Below are 24,189 nucleotides of genomic sequence, written 5' to 3'. Positions count from 1 at the left end.
CACACAAGTGCACATGCCCAAAGGCAAAAACCTTTTGAAATCAGAAAAGAAAAGAATGTGGCCTAGAGATTTTACAGACAATTGTAAACTGAAAGTTTTAATTAGTCAGTTTATGAAACTAGTGCTCAGTAACCTCTGCAAAAAGTCAATGTTATGAGCTGATAGGCTAGGAACTTTTATGTTTAGATAAAGGAGGAGAAGGAAGTTCTGGGTGCACATCCCAAGGATGGATGGATGGATGGATGGATGATTAGATGTGTGCATGACTAGATATACACAAGGGTCGAAAGATGGGTGAATGGATGTATAGATGGTAGGTGGGTGAGTAGAAGGGATAGGTGGGAGAAGAATGGATGGATGGATGGAAGAATAACATGGTATCTATTTTAACTAGCCTAACTTGCAGGGCTGCTTTTGAACCTCTTTGATAATTAGAAAGAGAAGTCAAAGGTGCTATGTTCATGTAGATGATTTGAGTCTGGACATAGCCATGCTATTTGGGGGGCCCAGGAACAAAGGTGACAGAAAGAGGGTCCTGTTTTCCTGACTGCAGAACATACTAGCTACCTAAGTGCTCAGGAAGGCCATCAACAAAGGATGACTGTATAATGTGGAGGTGCATCATTCTCATGGGTAACCAGTAGTTGGGGGCAGAGGCACCCCAGTGAGAAAGCTAGAGAGGCTGGCTTGTTCCCGAGTCCACAGAGACACCACTGTCAGAGCTGGGGATCAGGTCAGGAATGATCAGGGTGAGGGTATAACTGTTATTACTAGCATCTGCATGCTTACAGATCAGTAAGGCCCAGCCTATGTTAGAGGGAAAAAAATGAAATATCAAAGACCAAAAAAGGTCTTGTCCAAAACTAAAATTCCTACCATCGATATATAGGTGGGTGTAATAGCATGCCCACCATCTGCTGGACACTATATCTACCCTACACAAGATATTGTTTAAACCTCATTTTATGTATAAGTAAACTGAAGTTTAAAGAGATCAAGTGACACTGTAAATGACCTAAGTAGTGTTTGAATAAGGTCTTCCTGAGCTATTTTTGAGACCACTCTTGCCTAATGTTGTCTTCCAGATCAGCTTCTGTTATCTTCCCACAAGAGGTTAGGACTCAGTAGGGGACAGGATAGCTTTTGAGAAGCTTACTTCCTCCTTGGTGATCAAAGACTAAGAAACCAAACTTAAGGCAGAATAGCAAGGATATCTCACCTCTTCACCAGACAGGGCCACAATGTTGAGCCAATAGTAACAAAGAATTCCAATAATTGATATTTTCAGAAAGATGTTTCTAAACAACAGAAGAGAAAACAACTGTCATTACCTTCCAAGGCAGTCTTTAGTGCTATTTGCTATTATTTCCTTTTGGGCACACGGTAGGACAGAAATTCTTGCTCTCTTGTGGTGGGTAGGGCCATGTGGCTAGTTCCAGTGAGTAGATTGTGAGCAGAAGTGATGTGTGTCACTTCTAAGCTGGGGCACTCAATGCCAGTGTAAGGCCCTCTAGGCCTATTGTCTTCCTTGTAGAAAGGCAATCAGCAGTGTTCAAGATGGTCACTGATCTCAGCTTGGATCCTTCAGTGACTAACATGAGCAGAACTCCCTGCCAATCCACAGTGCAAAATGTAGCATAAGAAACCTTTGTGTTCCTAAGCCTCTGACATTTGTGCCTGTGTACATGTGTGGGGGATGTTTGTTACTACAGCATAACATAAATTATTCTGACCAATACACTCTTTTATTGTATCTTCAAACTATCTGATTTCACTTTCATTTACAATAGTACATATATTAAAATTGTCTTTAGGGAGGCCGGCAGGTGGCATGGTGTTTAAGACACTAGATTCCCACGTGGCTGACCACAGTTTGAGTCTCAGACCTGGTAGCTTGCTTTCTCTCTTTGCTTTTCTCTCTCTCTCTCTCATCAAATTAAAAATAATAATAATAATAATAATAATAATAATAATAATAATAATAATAATAATAATAATAATAATAATAATAATAATAATAATAATAATAATAATAATAATAATAATAATAATAATAATAATAATAATAATAATAATAATAATAATAATAATAATAATAATAATAATAATAATAATAATAATAATAATAATAATAATAATAATAATAATAATAATAATAATAATAATAATAATAATAATAATAATAATAATAATAATAATAATAATAATAATAATAATAATAATAATAATAATAATAATAATAATAATAATAATAATAATAATAATAATAATAATAATAATAATAATAATAATAATAATAATAATAATAATAATAATAATAATAATAATAATAATAATAATAATAATAATAATAATAATAATAATAATAATAATAATAATAATAATAATAATAATAATAATAATAATAATAATAATAATAATAATAATAATAATAATAATAATAATAATAATAATAATAATAATAATAATAATAATAATAATAATAATAATAATAATAATAATAATAATAATAATAATAATAATAATAATAATAATAATAATAATAATAATAATAATAATAATAATAATAATAATAATAATAATAATAATAATAATAATAATAATAATAATAATAATAATAATAATAATAATAATAATAATAATAATAATAATAATAATAATAATAATAATAATAATAATAATAATAATAATAATAATAATAATAATAATAATAATAATAATAAATGAAAAAAATTAAATAGTCATTAGGTACTACTAACCCAAGATACTCTGTTAAGCCCTGTATTGAATCATCCCCTTAACCTTTACAACTCCATCATCAAGTAAACTGTATTTTATGCCCCTCAGAACCAATATGCAAAGTTAGAGCTGATGGTGAGACCTAATATTTCCCCTTCTATGTGTACCTAAGAAAGTAGCACCCTAGACCAGTGGGTGGGATGAAAGTATAGGCACCCACTTTGGTTGGAGTTTTCATAACAGGAGTTGGATGTCATTGATTGATTTGCTCATTCACTTACTCATCAGTTATTCTTGAGTACCTAATATGCTCCAGGCATTGTAAACAAGGCAAAGGTTCCTTCGTAAACTCAAGAGGAAGAAGACAACAAATAAATAAAAATGTCAGGGCATGGTAAGAGAAGGACAAGGCAAGAGAGAAAGGTAGCCAGCAGTCATTATTTTTAGTAGGGTGGTCAGAGAAGAGCTATCCGAGACGATGTTTGACCAGAAGCCAGAATAAAGTCAGGAAACAAGCCATGTGGCTGTCTATGGGAAGACCATTCCAAGCAGAAAGAACAGCCAGTGCACTGTGCAGAGAGAGCTGGACCCCTCATGACCACAGTTCAAATCCCAGCCCGTGGCAATGTGCTTTCTCCAGGCAGGTTTCAACGTGCACAGGATCCTAATGGGATGGGCAAGTGGAGGAAAGAAAGATTGGCATGACTGACCCCCTTGGGAGGCACTATCTCTCCTTGTGATGTGCACACATGTGCTCTCTGGCAGAAAGAAGGAAGGAAGAAAAGCAGGGAGGGAGGGAGGGGAGGTAGAAGAGAGGAAGTAAGGGACAGCCCATGCAAAAACCCAGAGATGGGTACAGGTTGAGCATCCCTAATTTCGAACTTTTGGAACACTGACATGATAGTGGAAAATCCCACACCTGACCTGATGTTACCAGTCACCATGAAAATGTTGCAATCATGGGTATAGGTGCATATACAACATAATAAATTTATTTAGACTGCCCCCCCAGATATCTCATCATGAATATTCTGAAATCTGAAAAATCCTGAAGTCTGAAATATTTCTGGTCCCAAGTATTTCTGATCAGGGATACTCAACCCGTATAGAGTTGGTCAAGTTTGTGAACACTTACAAGGCCAGTGAGGGAGGAAGGCAGTGATCAAGAAGGAGAGAGATAGAAAGTGAAGATGAAGAGCTGGCCAGGAGCTCCATTTCGGAGGCCGTGATAAGGCAAGGGCTCTGGAACTGACCAGAGAAGAAGCTCAGTCTACCTATTGTTATAGACACTGCCACAACCAGGAACCAGTCAGGGAACTAGCCAGGAAGATGCTATGCAGACAAGACTTGGGTAGTTCCAGGCTTTGTGTGTCAATGCCCTGGGGTCATCTCTACTACCTACGGTGCCTTTGTAGGAGTCACAGAGGCACTCCCTCTGAGCCGATGAGCTGCCAACAGCACGTGCCCCACCTCTATTTGGGTGGCTGGATTACAAAAGTGCAGTAGGTACCAGGGCTCATGGTTTGATGAACGGGAACACAGGATGATTTCAGTCCAGTACAACTCCTCAGACAGGAATGTTGTGCAGTGTGCTGCCTGCCCACCTGTACAACTCATACTTCAGAACGACGCTCATCCTCAGGCTGGTAGCATTTGGGGAAGGTAAGCCATTACTTTGAGCAGCAGGCATTTGTATTCAATAGCTGTGATTTCTTGGGGTTTAAGATTGTGTGGCTATTCACCTGCACCACGTGAATATACGCTACTCTGGAGACTTTTCTTCTGGAGAACAGAATTTTGATACTTGAGCATGAACCCTTCCTCACCCCTAGCCTCCACCCCACTTCCCTCCAAGGAAATCGTGCGACAGACAGACCTACCGGACCAGGAGGACGTAGACTTCGTGCCGTGGCATCTCATACCTCTCCACCAGCCTGAACATGGAGTAGACGCGTGGCACAGCCAGGTTGATGCAGGACACGAGGAAAGGCAGTAACAGCACCGCCCCCGGGTTCTTGTGTGTCTTCAGGAACTGCAAGGGAGGGATGAGAGATCTGAGATGCTGACTGTACTGGATCCCACTCTGCCCCTCTCAACTGACCCCTTAGTGGGAAAACCCCAGAAGTAGCTCCGTAGGGTTACCTGTTAGGCTATAATTTATTTATTGTAGAACTTACCCTGGGCCAAGCAAACTGAGGCTCAGAAAAACAAAGATACTTCCCCAGGGTCACCCAGCAAGGGAGTGTCTGACTCAGGGGCCTGAGCTCAGTCATTCTGTGACTTTGATTTCTTTACCAAGATGCCTGGGCTGTGAGGATGTGCTCTGTTATTGCTGGACCCAGGGAGCTTGAGTCCACTGAAGCCACAGCACAGGGTATCGGTCACCGATCACTGTGGGTTTCTCCTCTCTCCTATGTCCTTGTTCACGGTTGCCAGTGCCTGTCCTTGAGCACTGACTTAGGGGAAAGGGACATCTTTGCTAACCCATACAAGGTAGGAGAGCTCCCCTTCCCTCTGGTGGGATGCAGCGCCCTGGCATTGGCTTGGAGTGGGGACTGGGCTGCCCCCACCAGGCCTCCTTAAGACCCGTGGGAAGGGAGACCAGTGGGTCTGTCTGATGCCTTAGCGTCTCACTCCCAAGGCCTGGCCCCACCCTCATCTACCTCTGGACGACTTGATCAAAAGCACCACTAGCATTTTGGGCACTATCTTAAGAGTCCAGGTGACTGAGCTCGAGTGCTGCCTCCCTTCCTCATACTTATAAGCTGCAAGGTCTGGGACCAGGTGTTTAGTTTCTCTGAGCCACTTTGCCCCAACTGTAGCCTGGAGACATTATCACAGAACCCAAAGAGACACTGGAAGAATTAAATGAGACCTTCCTATGGCGAATGGCAAGCCCTTGGGGTTATATAATCCCACAGTCTACTTTGTTTGTTTTGCCGACTTCTCACTCATTCATTCATCCACTTGGCTGAGCATCTACTGGGTACCAGGTAGGCTAGGTGCCAGGAATAAACAGATGCATAAACAGGTTTGCTCAGTGCTGCATATGACAAGTGCATAAGGGAAGCCTGCGGGGTCAGGACCCCCTGACTCAGCCTAGTGAGGGTGGTGGTGGTCAGAGAAGGCTTCCTGGGGGAGGTGACACCCACACTACGATATAGAGGAAAAGGAGTAGCTTGCCAGGAACAAGAAAAATAGTGAGTGGAGAATGAACTGCAGGTATCCCACCTAGAGATGAAGAAAGCCAGTGTGTTAAGGAAACTATGGCCATGCCATCTGGTATTGCCAATGTGGGATATGACTCGTTGTGAGGTGCTGAGATCAGAGATGGGGGCAACGATTGAATCATAAAAGATCTATTAATGATACAGTAGAGGATAGATCTTATATGGCAGGTAAAGGGAAGTCATTAAAGAAAGTGAGAAAGTGATGTCAATAGACCAAACTGTACCATAATTCTAGAGGCCAGCAAAAATTTAGCCCCATTATCCAGAGGAGAAATTGAAAACCTATAGACAAACAGTAGTTTACCCAGGCCACCTAGCTAATTAGGCTCAGAGCCCACGGCATGACAATCCTTCATCACCCATGCTACTGGGCACTGGGCAGACCCTCCCCATAACTTTTCTCTCGTCCTTAACCACACACCTACAAAACCAGCTAGGATTATTTTCATTTCACATATGAGGAAACAGGGGCTTGGAGAGATGAAATCACCAGCCAGAGTCCATCAGCTCACAACACAAACTGAGCATCTGTGCTGTGTGACTGGGAGGCATCAGAGAGAATGACAGGGAGGAAGAAACAAGAGCTTGACCCCAGGTCTGCAGCTGAAGTTCCATCTCTCACTAGCAAGAGCTGCTCCTGCTATAAAACACACACGCACTACCTGGGGGTCTAGTTAGGATGCAGGCTCTAAATCTATGGGTCAGAGGAAGGACGGGAGGTTCTGCATTTGTTTAGCAGACTTCCTGCTGGTGCTGATACTGCCGACCACACTTGAGTAGTAGGCTCTGTCTACACCATGCTCCATTCCAACATCCATTCCTACACCTGGTTCTCTGCTCTGGACCTTGGGGTTCTTGCCTCTCAGGTTACCTCTGAGTTGTACTCAGCCAGGTAATAAACAGCTACACAGCAGGCAGCTGCCACTCCAGTAGAGACAACCCAAGCTGCTATGTGGGCAGACAAGCGGATCAGCTGTTGATTGAAAGTCAACTTGGTGTTCTCCTGGCGGATCTCTGACAGGTTCTCCTATAAATGCAAGAAAGTCAAGTCAACCCACAGATCCTTCCTCACCAATCCCAAAGGAAAATTTGCCACACCCAGAGACACAAATCCAGTCCAGATCCACAGGTGAGAGAGAGAGGAAAGCTTGTGATGCACATGGAGCATGGGAGATCCATGGCAGGATCTTGAAGGGCCAGGACCCCCCCCCCCATCACCATGTAAAACTCCATTTGAATCTTAGAGGAACAGTGGGACTAACAGGTTAGAAGCATGTCCTTGAGGAAAGTACCTTGAGGTCACAGAGCTCTATCTTGAATCAGGCTGGGGTACTCTCACTGAGGAAGAAGTTAACATCTGCAACGTTCTTGGCAAAAGCTCCTTTCTGCATAAATTCTGCTTGTTCTTTCTCTTGAGTAAGTTTGTTTCCATCAACCAAGCTTTCTCAACCTCCACACTATAGGCATTTGGGGCAGTAGCCATCTTGAGTGTTGCAGGATGCTAAGCAGCATGCCTGGGCTCTATCCACTTGATGCCAGTAGCTCCCTCTCCCCAGTTTTAACAACCAAAATCGTTTCCAGAGGTTGCCAAATGTCCCCTGTTTGAATATGGCCCCCAAAATTCATGTGTTGAGCCTTTGTAATGGAATTGAGGGAGCAGAAACATGATCTAATTATGGTGTTAAAGATGGGGTTCTGGTGAAGAGATCAGTGAAAGGGTGGTTATAGGGAGGCCCCTGTGGTTGAGTCCTCATGTATTTATAAGGGAGGACTCGTGGTACGTAGAGACCACATGGATATAGGCCATACTATCCAATGCTCTGCTCAGAGTTCTGTGCTCTGCCATTTTGTAATGCCTTTGGACTTTCCAGCTACCAGAATCATGAGTCAAATAAACCTCTATTTATATATCACCCAGTCTCAGCTATTTCTGTAAGCAACACTAGAGCAGACTAAGAAAACTTCTGAGGGCAAAATTGTTATCGGTTGAAAACCATTGCTCTAGGAAAATTTTAAACCTCAAACTGTGGGATTAAGAAGTGTGTACACTTATCATTTTGATATAAACTGGTAAATTGGCCTCCAGTAAAGTTGTACCAATTACAAAGCCACTATATTGTATGAAAATGTCTACTTCCCTATACCATCACCAATACTAGGCACCTTGAATATTTAAAAAATTTCTGCCAATCCTATGAATAACAGAAAAATAATTTCTTTAAGGAAAGTTACAGATGTACTGCAGGAAGGAAGGAGACTACCTTAGGAAGATGGGTATGTGAGCTCGTCTTACCCTTATCTCAGTGCTAAGATTCTTCTGTTTTAGTTTCACAGCTTTTTCATGAGTGACAGTGAAGTCCCAGCAAAAGATGAGTTTAGCAATCCCTCTGGAGTAAATGTGGGGGTTAATGAAGTTATTCCGGAAATACCTGGCCATGCTAGAGAAGGTAGAAACCAAAACATCTAAGGGTTATTATAACAGGCATTAGTGAATGCAGGGATTGAACAAAAGACAGTACTATCATTCACAACAAAGACAACATGGAAGAGTTAGCCCCAAGCCCCCTCCCTGAGTTTCTTGCATTTTGCCCAAATCTAAAATGAACCTTAGAATCAGGTACTGTGGATACTTTATACCTGAAGAGCAAGCTGAAAAAGCAGGTGATCAAGCATGCTCCGATTGTGAATATGTAGGCCAGTTGCATGTTGTAGGATGCCATGTTGTCCCCGTGCTGGATTGTGGAATTGGTGTAGAAGCCGTAGTACATCACTGTGTCCCTAAAATAACCCTGAAAGGAACAATAAACCCTAGGTCAGGAGGCTCTTCTGAGAAAAAGGTCATGATTATGGCTAAGAGAGTTGACCTCTTCTGTCTGCAGGAAGTTTGTGCCATGGGACCAGCAGTTAGCAAAATGGCTATGTCGCTAGGTTCCCATGTAGTGGACCACGGTTCAAGTCCTGGACCCAGTGGCTTAAATTCACACCGGTTGTGTGTGCGCGCATGCCCAAGATCTCTTTTTTCTTTTTTTTTTTTGAGAGGTTTTTGCTATAGGGCGCGTGCGCTCGCCAGACAGACAGAGAGACAGAAAGTGAGAAATCACCCCCCCAGGGGGGATGGTCATGCCGCAATCCCTTCTCCTCCATTCTCCTCTCAGGATCTTGGGCGCGGGCGCACACGCGCCCGGCATGAATTTCAAGCCAATGGGTCCGGGACGCGAACCGCAGTTGACTACGTGGGAGTCCAGCAACATAGCCATTACACTAACTGCTGGTTCCCAATGCCCAAGATCTTGAGAGGAGAATGGAAGAGAAGGGATTGTGGGGTGGCCACCCCCCGTGGAGGGTGATTTCTCGCTTTCTGTCTCTCTCTCTGTCTTTCTGGTGAGTGCACGCACCCTATAGCAAAAATCTCTCCAAAGGAAAAAAAAAGTTTAGGCCAGTCAGTTTAGACATTTATTAGGCCATCAGGAAAGTCATGACATATTTTTTTGTTTTTCTATGCAACAACGCATCATGACTGTCCCGACCCGGGGGGGACAGCCGAACGAGACGACACGGTGTCACAACTCTTCAGGGTCGTCTGGAGACGATGTAGTGTTACAGCTCTTCAGGGTCTCCCAGTTCGTCTGGAGACGATGCAGTGTCAGCTCTTCAGGATCTTCAGGGTCGTCTGGAGACTGCGCGGTGTTTCAGCTCTTCAGGCTCTTCAGTTGTCGTCTTCCTGGTCGTCGTCTTCTCGGTCGTCTGTGTCGTCTTCTCGGTTGTCTGTGTCGTCTGGCTACTGTGGGCCAGGCATCATGGTTATATACACTCTGGTGGGTTGTAAACGGTGGGTCGTGATTGGTTGTAAACGGAGGACTGTGATTGGTTGTAAACAGTAGGCCCTGATTGGTTGTTAACGGTGGGTTATGATTGGTTGCTTTTGGACCAATCATGAGGTGCCGGATATGCAAATTTGAGGGATTCTAGTGGCCAATCAGAGCAAGGTTTCGAAGGTCAGGTTTTTGGAAGGGAACCAATCATGGTAATTGTTTGCCCTCTGAGAAACCTCGGCAGACTCGCTGGTGTGCAGCTTCCCACACATGACTTTCCCAACAATCCAATAGTTTGCCAGGAAAGGGGCGACTGAGGCCACTGAAAATAGACATTCTGATTACCAGACTCTCAGAGTTGGACAGGAATCTCAACCAATGTAACTGTACAATGGAGGGATCCAGTAATCACCATCTGGACTCACTGACCAAGGGAAAGAAACATCGTAAAAGCAGGACAGTCAGGTATTATGTACCTCTGTCACCTGGAAAGTATTATGGTCAAATCATTTCATAAGAAATAAGTCAAGTCCTTCATTTTCCACTTCAGTTTAAAAGGAAAAAAAAAAAGGAACCAGAGAAACAAACCAGAAAGACCATGAAGAAGTAATCAGACAATCTCAGAAGATGGAGTACTAGAATCTATAGGATACTGGCCCAGTTTCTGTAACAAGCTATGTCAAGAAAAACAGGGGGTTAGGGCTGTGGGGATTATTCTAGATTAATGGAGGTTTAAGGGAAAAGGAAAAAACTGGAATGCAAAGTCCAGTCTTTGGTTGGCTCCTGGTTTGAACAAGCAAGCTACCAAAGACATTTTTTGGGAAATTGAATACAGTTTGGATTTGGGATGATACACATTTTTAATGTTGTTAGGTGTTATTGGAGCTCAGGAAATGATCCCTAAAGTATACTTCGGCCTGCTGCATACTCCAAACTGAAGCACATGGAAGGACCTCAGATGCAAGGTCTCCTATCTCCCACCCTCCATATCCTGCTCTCTTTCTTCCCTCAACACAGGCCATAGAAACTAGAATCTCTCTTTACCAAAGTTGGATCATAAAAACCAGAACCTCACTCCCCAAAGCCAGCTGTGAGAACTAGAAATATCGCTCTGACCTTCCCCTGTCTTTCTGTGCAGGAGCTGGTCATACAGACATCCTCTGACCTACCTCTTGTGAAGGTGGATACTAAGAGAAAGGAAGGTCTGTGGAGAGGCCAAGAACCCAAGCACACTGGCCTGACTGCGTTTCCCACTCATTCTCTGCCATCAGATCATTCTCTTTTGGTCAATCACATTTCTACATGGCTGTCCACTCTTCACTGCATCTAAGCATAAAAATGGGGCTTTGGGTCTTCATTTCCTGTGTCTCGTAAAACTTTGGTAAAATGGATTTGTTAGGCTTTCTTTTTATTAGTCTGTCTTTTGTTGTAGGGGTGTCAGCTGTGCCCTTCGTGATGAAGAGGAAAGGGGAATCTTTTCACTCCTACAGTGTGATAAAGGTATTGCGACTGCAGAAAAGTGTCCTTTTTCAAAGATGCATGTAGAAGAATTTCACAGTGAAATGTTCTAGTGTCTGCAATTTATTGGGTTGTCGGAAAAGTCACAATGTATTTTTTCTACCCCAAAAATGCACTGTGATGTTTCCGAGAACCCAATAATTGAAAATGTTTCTAAAAATAATAAGATAAAACAAATAGGACAACTTAAAATCTATATAGGGTTATGTGAGTGCTCATTATACTTTTGATTTTTTTGTTTAAAATATTTTGTAATAAATTGTTTCCTACATACCAAAATGAAGCATATGCACAGTTAAAAAAGAAGACAATGATGAAGTTTACACAAAAATTTCATCTTAATTCATCTACCCCAAAAGTGTTTTCTTAACAGAAAGGAGAAAAGAAAAAACAGGGCCAGGCGGTGGCATACTAGTGACGTAACTGGACCATATGCAGGGCTTCCTGGGCTGCTGCCCTGGTCTTCTTGAGCATGCTGGCCATGTATGTGGCTGGCTGGGACTGGGGGTGGAGTGTGGCAAAAGGGCTCCTTTGGAGGTGGCCTCTCTCTCTCCTCTTTTTCCTGGAAATAATTATATAAATCTTTTTTTTTTTTTTTTTTTTTTTTTTTTAGACAAATGGAAGGACATTTCTTTGAATGTTCTACTGTAAGGGCTGTCAAACTTATTCTGGTAAGAGCTAGAGAGTAAATGTCTTCAGTTTCGCAGGCCATATGGCTGCCACCATGGCAGCTATTCAATCAACCCTGCTGTCATAGCATGAAAACAGCCAGACATCACAAAAATGAATGGGTGTGGCCGTGTTCCAAAAGAGCTTTATTTATGGGCACCAAAATTAAAATTTCATGTAATTTTCAGCTTCACAAAATGTTATCCTTCCTTTGATTCTTTTTATTTATTTTTTTTTGGAGAGTTTTTTTTCGCTATATGGCATGTGCGCTCACCAGACAGACAGAGACATAGAGATAGAAAGCGAGAAATCACCCTCCAGGGGGGATGGTCACACCGCAATCGCTTCTCCTCCATTCTCCTCTCGGGATCTTGGGCATACACACATACCTGGCGTGAGTTTTAAGCCACTGGGTCCGGGATGCGAACTGCGGTTGACTACGTGGGAGTCCAGCGACATAGCCATTATGCTAACTGCTGGTTCCCACCTTTGATTCTTTTTCAACTTCTTACAAATGTACAAAACAATCTCAGTACACAGGTGGTGCAAAACCAAGTGGTAAGCTGGATTTGACCCTCAGCTGTAGTTTGTGGATTTCTGCTGTAACAGAATCTCGATGGCAGAAAAAAGCTCTTTGAGAATGCACACCCTGTCTTGTGACTTCCTTGTTTTCCATAGGGAGCTGGATAAATACATTATGGTTTCTGTTAAACAGAGTAATGTGGATTCATAAAAAATGTCTGAGATATAGAGTGAAGCAAAAGTAGTCATAAAAAAGACTCATAGTACAATTCTATTCTCTATTTTTTTTTCTTATAAAGAATATTGGGTTGTCAAAAAAGTCATGTTGGGGCCTGGCAGGTGGCCTGGTGGTTAAGGCTGCTGGACTCCCACATGGTCGACCGCAGTTTGAGTTCCAGACCTGGCAGCTTGCTTTCTCAATTACTCCTTCTTTCCCCTCTCTCTCTGGTCAAATTTAAATAAATAAATAAATAAGAAAGTTAAAAATTTAAACATTCTTTTTTTTTTTTTTGAGAGGTTTTTGCTATAGGTTGCATGCACTCGCCAGAAAGACAGAGAGAGACAGAGAAACAGAAAGTGAGAAATCACCCCCCAGGAGGGGATGGCCACGCTGCAATCCCTTCTCCTCCACTCTCCTCTCGGGATCTTGGGCACACGTGCACATGTGCCTAGCGTGAGTTGAAGCCACCAGGTCTGGGACTCAAACCGTGGTCAGCTACATGGAAGTCCAGCGACATAGCCATTATGCTAACTGCTGGTCCCAAAATTTAAAAATTCTTTAAAGAAAAGTCATGACGCATTTTTGCATAGAAAAAAAAATACGTCATGACTTTTCTGACAACCCAACATGTACCTGTGTGTCTGTCATCCATCTAACTATTTATCTATGTTCATATAGGAACAAAAAACAACCTATAGGGCCAGCAGGTGGTGTGATAGTTAAGGCACAAGACTCCCACATGGCCAGCTGTGGTTCAAGTCTCAGACCTGGCAGCTTGCTCTCTCACTTTATCCCCCCACACACTGGGTCTCTCTGGTAAGTGCACGTGCTCTACAGCAAGTTAAAAAAATAATAATAATGAATACAATTAAATAATTCTTTAAAAAGAAAAACAGTCTACAAAGGTATACCCTGCAATGGTTTAAATGTGTCCCCCTCCCTAAGTTCATATGTTGGCAACAGAATTGCCTTTGTAATGGGATTAAGAGGGTGAAATTTAATCCATCTGAGGTGTTGAGATGGATGGAGCTTTTGGGAGGAGATTAGGATAAAATAGGGTCATCAGGGCAGGGCTCTCCATGATTGAACCCTGTACGGAGACGCAGAGATGCACTCATGCTCACTCAAGCACTTCCTGGCATGTGCTGCCCCGTCCCACCTTTGGACGTTGCAAAGAACCCCTCCACTAGCAAGAAGACCCTCACCAGGTACAGCTCTTTGACCTTGGACCTCCCAAACCAGAAGCTGAATAAACTTTGATTCTTTATAAATCACTGAGACCGGAGTGTTCAGATGTTAGCCACGGGAGAGCAGACTAAGACACACCCAAAGACGGGAGTTAGACCAAGGAAGAAAGGTGAAACAAATCTCTTCTTAGTTCTTGTCTATAATATGAATTGTTCAAAATGAGCACTGAATTTCATAGAAATAAATATAAAAAAGGGGGACAGCAGGTGGCACGGTGGTTGGGGTGCTGGACTCCCACATGGCTGATCATGGTTCAAGTCCCAGACCTGGTGGTTTGCTTTTTCACATTCCCTCCCTCTCTCTATCTCTCTCTAGTGAGTTCATGTGCCCTATAGCAAATTTTAAAATAATAATAATAAATTAAATTAAATAAATAATTATTTCCAAAAACTTTTAAAAAGAAAGAAAATGTAGATCCATGGATACAAACATGAGAAAATGTCCACTGTATTTGTGAGGGCTTCAAAATGTTCATGGAAAATGTATATTATGAAACAACTGTGCACACATTTCAAAGTTTTTGTATAAAAATAAACTCAAATTTTAATTCCATTTGTCCACTGCATTTTTAAAAAATTATTTATTTAATTTATTATTATTTTTAAGCTTGCCATAGCCCACATGTGCTCACCAGAGAGAGAAAGAGAGAGAGAGGGAAAGTGAAATAGCAAGCCACCAGGTCTAGGACTCAAGCCATGAGGAATCTAGTGCCTTACCCGCCATGCCACCTGCTGGCCCCAGTCCACAAGGCTTTTAAAGTACCTTCATATTGTTAGGTGAGAGAAAGCAAATTCTAGAGCATATGTAATGAACAATTTATCATTCCATAAGGAAAGAAAGAAAAGAAAAAAATGCCTGTGTTCACGCATAGGTGTGACCACATGTGTGGAAAAAGGGATGTGGACAGCAATGCAAGCTATTCATGGTGGTTACCTCTGGAGAGAGAAATTCTCTCTGTTGTATATACGTTACTTTGTGGGGGAAAACATTTTAAGTACCCACTTTCCCATCAGTTGCCCCCAGACGAAATGAGCAATCTGGGCAGGTGAAGGCCAAAGTATGTCCCTGGGTTTCTGAGGGGGTGAACGTGTGGTCAGGAAATGCAGGACTTACCGCCCCTGTGAAAAACTCCAAGCCAGTGAATGAGAGGGTGTTCTTTTCAGCCACGGTAAACTGAGGGATTATGATGAAGCTGAAGTTCAAGATGAACGAGAAAATGTTGAACTTTAAAAGCCACCTCAGGAAGTTGAAATAGGAGAGGACACTGGTTCCGAACTTGCCCCCAATGACCTTGAGTGTCTTCTGCCACAGGCTGATGGAACTAAGGATTTCCGACAGGCTGTTCTTGGACCTTCGGTAAACCTAGGAGCCAGGGAGCCAGGATGCAAAGCAGGTGACTTGATGGTCACTCCACACACATCGACTGAGCAGGTGCCATGGCAACTAAATGCACACCATTGCTACAGCGTTAGAATGTGCCAGGCGCCATGCTAAGTGTGTGTACAAAGGTTATCTTGCTGAATCCTCACAACCACCCTCTGAGGTAAGTGTGACTATTACCCTTCCAGGCTTGCTATTGACCAAGGGACACTCCCAGTGGCCAAGCTGGGCTGCCATCTCCACATGTCTTAGACCTCATCCCATCTCGTTTCCCCACATCTACACTGACCCGATGGCTCAGGCAGTGGAATAGCCCTAAAGTTTGGTTCTTCTTCCCATTAGTCCCCTTCGACACTCACTCTCCCTCCGTTTTCAGCCAGTTGCTGTGCCCATCTTCCCGACCGTGGTAAAGGCTGACTTACCAGCGAAACAGAGCTCACACACTGAGCGCAGCAGTTGAGCTCATGGGTACCCGGTGACTGTTTACTCTTCTCCTTCTCAACTATTTTCCTGTGGGGGACAGCAGGACAAGTGAGAGACACCAAAGTTATCATTTTTCTATTCCAAAAATAGTTACCAAGGCCCAACCATGGTTGGTGATGGGTGGTAGGGTGACGCTGGGCAATGCTGGGGCCAGGAGGGAGTCCTGCAGTTTGGTTCCCAGATCGACCTTAACAAGTGGAGCACAGGAGTGTGACCTGTGCTCCTAGCCAACTGGGAGGTCAGGGCAGAGGATCTGAACAGGGAGATCTGTCAAAAATGCCTCACTCACTCTCCTTTTCATAAAAACATGTTTGAAAAAAATTGTTAATGAATTGGGTCAGCAGATGGCATAGCGGTTAAGGTGACTAGATCCCACATGGGTGACCATATAGTTTGAGTCCCAGTCTGAACTTGAAAAACACTCCAGGCACATCTGTGTACATGCCCAAAATCCTAAGAGAAGAATGGAGGAGATAGGGCGAAAGTCGAAAATTGAGGTTCTTATGAAATCTGGGGAGGAAGAAAAGCCTTTGGTCCATACCTAAGGTTTCTTTTCTCTTCCATGGTCCTTGGCTGGTTCCTGATGGCTTTAATTCTGTCTCTAGAAGTCATGGGTATCAGAGATGCAATTAACTTTTGTCCTGCAGAAGAAAATAAACCGAGATTAATTTCCTTTTCCTTTTTCTTTCTTTTTTTCTTTTTTTTCTTTTTTTAGAGAGAGAGATTTTTGCTATAGGGTGTGTGCACTTGCTGGAGATACAGAGAGAGAAAGCAAGAAATCACCCCCGAGTGGGGATGGCCATGATGCAATCCCTTCTCCTCCATTTTATCCTCAGGTTTTTGGGTACGTATGCATGTGCACCTGCGTGAGTTTTAAGCTGCCAGATCTGGGACTCGAACCATGGTCAACTACATGGGAGTCCAACGACATAACCATTATGCCATCTGCTGGTCCCTCATCTATTTTTTCCGTAATGGCAGCACAATATTTAAAATTGTGATGCTCAAGTTAGAGCATGTTTAGTTCCCCTTTACCCATGGGAATATGCTCTAAGCCTTCTGCAGATGTCAAAAACTGTGAATAGTACCAAACTACGGAAAAACGTCTTCAAAAAGTTCATGGAAATGCATATTGTGAAGAAATGATCCAAGGATTTCAACTTTTTTGCATAAAATAAACTGATACTTTAATTCCACTTTTCTACAAACTTTTCAGTCTCTTTCTCTATATTGTGAATTAAATGTATATTACACTAGAAAGCAATGATATATTTTTTCTGTTTTTCTATGCAATAAATGCATCATGACTTTCCTGACAACTTAATATATATTTTTTTCTATACAAACATACCTATGACGAAATTTAATTTATAAATTAGTAAGAGAATAACAGTAAGAGAATAACAGTAAGAGAATAACAGTAAGAGAATAACGGTAGTAAATAATACTAAAATAGAGCAATTATAATAATACACTATTTTTTTAAAAGTCAGGTGAATGAGGTCTCTCTCTTTCTCAAAGTATTTTGTACTAGGGCCAGCAAGTGATGCAGTGGTTAAGGTGCTGGACTTCTACATCGCTGACTGCAGTTCGAGTCCCAGACCTGGTGGCTTGCTTTCTCATTTTCCCTTTCTCTCTCTTTCTCTGTGTCTCTCTGGTAAAATCAAATAATAATAACAACAACAACAACCACTAAAATAAAATAAATAATTCTTAAAAAAAATATATCTTGTACCATACCATGGGGGGGTACCAAGGCACTGTCTTGGGGAATTCCAAAGATCACAAATAAAAACAAGAAGATATACGTATGTATTAAGCTTAAAGTCAAGGCAAACACTACAGTTGGTACTTCATTCCAATTCACTGTTTTTCTTTTTCCCGTGACAAAAACATTAGCAAAGCTAACAAGACTCTGCATGCCTGGCGGACCCACCTCTTCTCTCTCCCTCAAATATCACGCCTCGTTCTTCTGCCCTCTGAGTTCCAGCCACGTGCCTCCTTCACATTTCTTAGCTATTGTCCTGTGCTCATCCATCTCCCTGGGCATCCTCCCTCCTCGGCTCCCTCTACGTCATATTCACATTTTCAATCAGCACGGCAGATGCTGTGGGTCACCTCCCCCAGAGTTACTGCCCCCTTGTTAGCAGAGTCCCGGTTGATTTTAGGAGTCTGCCATTTCCTCAGACAACCTTGAGCTTCCATGGGCAGGCCCATCTTCAGGCACAAGGGGCAGGTCCTGATGAGTCTACACTAACCCCAGTGGTCTTATCCCTTCGCAGGGGACTGGTTTAGGCATCAGCATGTGACATAGTGCTGGCCAATGTCTCTGAAGGGTAGTCTGCTGAAAGTTTCTTGGAAAAGATTTCTTCCTTCTTCTTAAAAGGGTAAAAACAAAACAAAACAAAAACAAACACACAAAGGAAAGACAGATCCTTCTTTTTCTGGATATTGTCATGTCGAGACGTACTGTCTGAAACTGCCACTATCATCTTGCAACAGTAAGGAAAACAAGCAGGAGGTGGCTGGGGTGACAGCATTATGGAGCTGGCTGAGGGACAGAGGAGCAGGGACAGCTCCTTGGTCATACTGCAGAACCAGAACTCTCATGAGGAAGCACTGTGTTCATTTAATTTTAAGGAAAGTTTATTCAATTATTCCTTCTTCTGAGAGAGAGAGACTCTGTCCCCCAAACAGGGTCATCACACCATGATTCACCCCTAGTCACAGCCAGTCCAGATCATGGGCACAAGTTCATGGCTGGTGTTTACAGGGAGGTCTCAGGACACAAACCCAGGACCTTTCCCATGTGGGTCCAGAGCATTAACACTGCAGCACTCTCTGGCCCCTGGGTGTATTGTGTTCACTTTAATGACATTGTTGAGGTGGAAAGTGAATCTCCAAAAGAGGGTAGACAAATCACTATATTGAAGACGATGAATTTGTGTCTCTTCTGGGCAGGAAGGGGGTATAAAATTAGAGGAAGAAATGAGAAAAGGCTGGGAGAGAAAAAAACCCAGAGGTGCAGGGAGACAGCACCATGAGAGGGGAAGCTCCTGTCTTCAGTAAAAGAACTAAACCCATAAAATACTTTGGTGTGAACATACTTTGTTCTTTTCCCCCAAATCACTGAGAGCTGCTAGACTTTATGCCTAGACTATTATGAAGTAAAAATAAAACAGCATTTCTGTTGGCTTCAGGAACGGAGGCTAAGAGACCTCAGCTAAGACCTACTTTCATGATGAATGTGGTGATAAGAGGCATCCTATCCATGTTGCCTAAAACCAGGGTGGGTTAACTGGCCCAAACCAGAACAGGGCTCGGCCTTGGGGATAGGCTGATCTGCATTTGGGTACCAGATCTACCAGGTCACTAAATTTCTCTGAACCTGATTCCTCGCCAAGAAAATGGAAATGCCTACCTCAGAGGTGCTGAGTGTGGGGAGTAAATAAAACTAAATTCAGGGAGCCAGACGGTGGCACAGTGGTAAACCACGATATTCTGCAAGGCTGAGCCACATGGGAAGGTTCTGGGTTCATGTCCAAAGCCCTCCTTGAATACACTGGGCACGTGTGTGCCCATGATCCAGGGCTGGCTGAGGCTGTGTATAGATTGCAGCATTGAGATCCCACTGGGGAGGGGCCACAGGTGGCATCGTGCTGGACTCCCACATGGCCAACCACAGCTGGAGTCCCAGATCCGGCAGCTTGAAACTCATGCCAGGTATGTGTGCGTGTGTGGCCTAAACCCAGAAGGAAAATGGAGGAGAGGGGATTGCAGCATGGCCATCCCCCCTTGGGGGGTGATTTTTCACTTTCCCTCTCACTGTCTCTCTCTGAATCTCTCCTGTGAACACCCGTACCCTATGGTGAAAACCTAGGGAGATAAAAAGATCTTAGTGGGGCACTTGTCTCTCTGTTTCTCTTACTTATGGAAGAAATAAATAAAAACTTAAAAAAAAAAAAAGCTGAAAGACAAAAAGGAACACCAGGTACATTAAATAAGCTTGATGACAGTAAACCCATGCTAATGGAAGTTTCAAAGTAATCCCTTCCATGGTCCTGGCATCCATGTTCATCCACCAAACCTTCAACATAACGTGATGCCTTGAAAGTAGAAAACCCTGTGACCAACCTAGAGGCCCCCTTGGTTACCTCCCTAACTCTCACCCAGAGTTCACTACCTTGAATGGTTTCATGGGACGTATGAGGCGAGTCTACACCCACGCATTCTGGGCTACGAAGGGTTTGAGAAATGGATTCATTCAAAGATGCTGAAAATCGTAAGATCTTGTGGCCCTTTTTGTGTTTCCTGTTACTGAAAATCTGAGATTCTATCACGTCAACATCTGATACCGATGAAACCATGCTGAAGCTTGAGTTAGCCAATGACTTTTCTTGAAAATTCTGATTGGGGAGCAGATGGCTTGGGACCCCAGAGGGAACATTCTCAATCTCTACAATGATTTCATTTGCTTGGTCATCAGACAGCATCTCCTGCCACCTGCAAGCCTTGTTCTCCACGGAGGTGAGCGTCCCAGGTCCTTATTCAGCAGTCACATCGGCATCGTGGGGACTAGCCGAGGAAAAGCGATGACAGTCACAAAGATATGTACCATTCACATTTTCTAAGTGCCAGGATGAGATCAGCAAAGCCAACCCACACAATCACAACATAACTCCGAGCATCACCCCGAGAGGGGTCTCCTCGAGACAGGGTGGGTTTCCCTGGAGAGAACTCTGTCTTGGTAACTAGGTGAGAAATCAGAAACAGAATCCTTCACTTTAGTGACAACGAGATTCTAGAAACAGAAGGCAGACATTCTTCTAGATGATTCATAATCAAAGGGCATGATTTTCTTTTGTAGCGTTTCTGGCCTAGAACTTATATTTGATATTTACAATTTTATACACCTATATAAATCCAGATAGGTTTACAGTGATACCATTATTATCTCCTAACTGCACTGAGTGATGGACACTGCTATTTGTCGGCTTCCCAATATCTCTTTTCTGTTTTTGGTACCCACAGAAATCCCATTACAGTCCGGGCCCTTTGCTCAGATGAAATTCTCCCAGCTTCATTTGCAGCTAAAAATTTGGACTCCATGTATAATTTTTTTCTAATAATAATTTTCCATACATTTTTGAAGATCCCTTAATATAACCAACCCCCTTTCATACCTTAGAAAACACACTGCCCCCAAGGGAAAAAAAAAACAAAAAACAAAAAAACTAAGGCTCAAGTCCAGCCATGGTGCTGTAGCAATAGTATAATACTCTGCAATGCTACAAGCCACATGGAAGACTGGGGTTTGATTCCCCAGTCAACCTGTACACACCAAGTGCACATGCCTGTGACCATGGCTGGCAGAAAGGTTGGTGGTAATGTGGGGATGTTGTGATGTGAGACCCTGCTGAGGGTACTTTTTTTTCTCTTGGTCTCTGTCTCCCATGAAAAAAATAAACTTTAAAAAAACAAAACAGGGAGCTGGATGATAGCATAGTGGTAAAACACCATGCTCTGCAAGGCTAACCTAGGTGGGAAGGTTCCCGGTTCGACTGCAGAGACCTCTCTGAGCACAGAGGGCACGCATGTGCCCAGGATGCAGGACTGGCTGTGGGTGGGTGTGATTAGTCAACATCTTGTTGGGAATACTGCCTCTCTCTGTCTCTCTCTCTCTCTGCCACTCATGGAAGAAGTAAATTAATAATATTTAAAAAAAAAAAAAAAAACCTGAGGCTCGACAAGATAATTTGCCAAAACCAGGAAGCGATAGAGCTGGGAGTCACACCCAGGTTGGATTGAATCCAAAGCAGAAGCTGTTCATCACTTCACCCTGGCCTCTTCCTATAATGAGATGCTGATGTATCACTCATTCAGTCATCACTGAATGAATATTTGTGAGTGCCTACTATGCGCCAGCAGCTTCTTCAAACATGGCATAATCCATCAAATGATACTTTATCATGAGGCTGTCCAGCAATTAACTGCACGTGGTCTGAGAATCAGAACCAATGTAAGCCAAAACGGTAAAGAAGACCAGGATAGTCTTTGGGTCCTCTATTTTTTTTACTTCTAGAGAGAAGTGAACTCTTCTTCTAAAAGATTCACCACATGGGAACCAGCAGTTAGCGTAATGGCTATGTCGCTGGACTCCCACGTAGTCGACCGTGGTTCGCGTCCCGGACCCGGTGGCTTAAAACTCACGCCGGGCACGTGTGCGTGCGTGCCCAAGATCCCGAGAGGAGAATGGAGGAGAAGGGATTGCGGCGTGACCATCCCCCCTGGGGGGTGATTTCTCGCTTTCTGTCTCTATGTCTCTCTCTGTCTGTCTGGCGAGCACACGCGCCCTACAGTGAAAATCTCTCCAAAAAAATAAAAAATAAAAAAAATAAAAGATTCACCACACATCGTGCTGATTAAACTGCAATCTTAGGAATTTAAAAACACTTCTCTTTTCTCAGAATTACAGGAGCCAAATGGGGAGTGTGAGCCTTTCTATCCTCGGGGTTTCCCCTTCCAGGTAATAATACCTAACCCCTGTGAAAGATGTATGCCTCCTTGAGGTGGCTCTTAAGGGATGGGGCCAAGAATTATCATACAGGCTGGAAGGTGAGTCACAGTTTTAAGTCATGGAGTCCCTCAATTTGCTTTACTATAACAAGGATTCTATTAGCTTCTTTCTCTTGTTGACAGACTTGCCTTTTGGTTCTGGCAATCCCAAGCCCCTCTCTTCTGTTGCTTCCTTTCTCTTTCTCAGGCTTTGGCTCTGCTTAGACCTCCCTCCCTGCACACAGTGATCCACACAGAGCTTCCTAACCAAGTCTCAGCAGGGTAGTCTTTCTACAGTCATAAAACCAGCAAGAAGTGGAACTGGGAGCCTAACCCTCTGGTCAAACCTTCCTTACCCATTTTGAAGCCTCTGTCTTTACCCAGTCTGATTGCTTTCAAACTCCACCATCATAATTATTGTATGATTATTCAGAAAAAGGTTGATCACTGCCTCTCATTCCCAGCAGCACAGACATTAGCCACAGAATGGACAAGTGACCCCATCTTGTCTGCTCTGGTTAAAATGATGGTCCTAGTGGAGCATGTGCCCCAAATAGAACTGGTCAGAATAAACACTCTGATATTCCAGCACTGATGGACAGACCCAAAGAGAAAGACTAAGCTAAGCTGGGGGGCACATAAAGGGAGGTCTTCAACAAGTTCATGGAAACTATTATGTGTCAACTATAGATTTTAATTTTTTGAAAGAATTATTTATTTATTTAATTCCATTAAATAAATGGAATAATAACTATTGTTGTTGTTGTTGTTGTTGTTGTTGTTATTATTATTATTATTATTATTATTATTATTATTATTTAATTTGACCAGAGAGAAAGTCACCAAGTCTGGGACTTGAACCGTGGTTGGCCATGTGGGAATTCAGCACCTTTAACCACCACATCACCTGCCAGCCCATAGATTTCAAAATTTTTGCACCCAAATAAACTTATACTTGAATTGCATTTTTCCACGGACTTTTTGAAGTCTTCTTGTACATGTGATCCTGTTCTCTGGCCCATGGAGAAGGCCTGAGTGTCATGGAGATAATAAATTCAAGCTTAAAGGAAAGCTGTGTCAAGCAGAGGTGAGAGTGGATAGAAAAGAGGAGCATCCAGGTGGCACTGGGCCCTGGTTTCAGATTCTGGGGCTCTGATTTCTATAACTCATTCAAAAAATTAAACCAACAAATATTTCTAAAATACATACTATGTGCCAGGCACTGGACTAGGTGCTGGAAGGTATTTACGCTTTCAGTTTTTTGAGTTTCCCCACACCCTTTCCACCACACAGACTAATACATTTCCCTTTGGCTAATGCCCATCTGCATTGGCTTTCTGTTACTTGCAATCAGAAGATTCCTAATGAAGAAACCTTGGTACCCAGAAGAGAGGAATAAAAATAAAAACTGCAGGTCTTAAAAAAACAAAAACAAGAAACTATTATGGTAAATTAAGTAAAGATTGCATTAGTTACCATCCCAAAGGTCATGAGGGGATGGCAACATCTGGATTGCCTTGAATGTGTTTCTTCTCCAGGGTGAGTTTTGATCACTGTTCATTAAGCCTTACCTTGGGGTGACTTGTGCCAATCACTTTCAGACAGCAGTGGGTTTCCATAAGCATAAATAGGGCTACTTTCATCCATATAGGCAGGGTTCACTGGAACAAAGGAGAGGGAGATATTGCTGATAAATCCCACCAAACTAGATATTATTGAGCACATAATAGTTATCATGTGCTAATAATAGCAATTGTTAATAATTCTTGAGGTTCTAACTGATTAAAGATTAAGAACATGGGTAAAAGTTCAG

The 24,189-nt window shown here is 42.7% G+C and overlaps 1 protein-coding gene across 5 annotated transcripts in view; it reads right to left on the bottom strand.

Annotated features, from left to right (window-relative positions):
* The window catches only part of TMC5 (transmembrane channel like 5), an 89,136-nt gene that overhangs the window by 21,276 nt on the left and 43,671 nt on the right, over positions 1-24,189 (bottom strand). For 4 of the 5 annotated variants that reach the window (XM_027771085.1, XM_027771086.1, XM_006146582.3 and 1 more), the window contains 9 exons: positions 23,948-24,037; positions 16,363-16,462; positions 15,761-15,848; positions 15,072-15,320; positions 8,607-8,758; positions 8,263-8,407; positions 6,841-6,996; positions 4,620-4,771; positions 1,220-1,298 (listed from right to left, as the gene is read on the bottom strand). In XM_027771085.1, coding sequence (XP_027626886.1) covers positions 1,220-1,298; positions 4,620-4,771; positions 6,841-6,996; positions 8,263-8,407; positions 8,607-8,758; positions 15,072-15,320; positions 15,761-15,848; positions 16,363-16,462; positions 23,948-24,037 — 1,211 coding nt within the window. Of the gene's footprint in view, positions 1-1,219; positions 1,299-4,619; positions 4,772-6,840; positions 6,997-8,262; positions 8,408-8,606; positions 8,759-15,071; positions 15,321-15,760; positions 15,849-16,362; positions 16,463-20,004; positions 20,564-23,947; positions 24,038-24,189 lie in introns of those variants that run through there. The other variant, XM_006146585.2, reaches the window with a different exon arrangement.

This window comes from Tupaia chinensis, unplaced genomic scaffold (genome assembly GCF_000334495.1).
Source record: "Tupaia chinensis unplaced genomic scaffold, TupChi_1.0 Scaffold000182_1, whole genome shotgun sequence".
Taxonomy (NCBI): Eukaryota; Metazoa; Chordata; class Mammalia; order Scandentia; family Tupaiidae; genus Tupaia; species Tupaia belangeri.
Note: the sequence above shows the minus strand (reverse complement) of the source record. Positions and strands in the feature narration are given on the sequence as shown.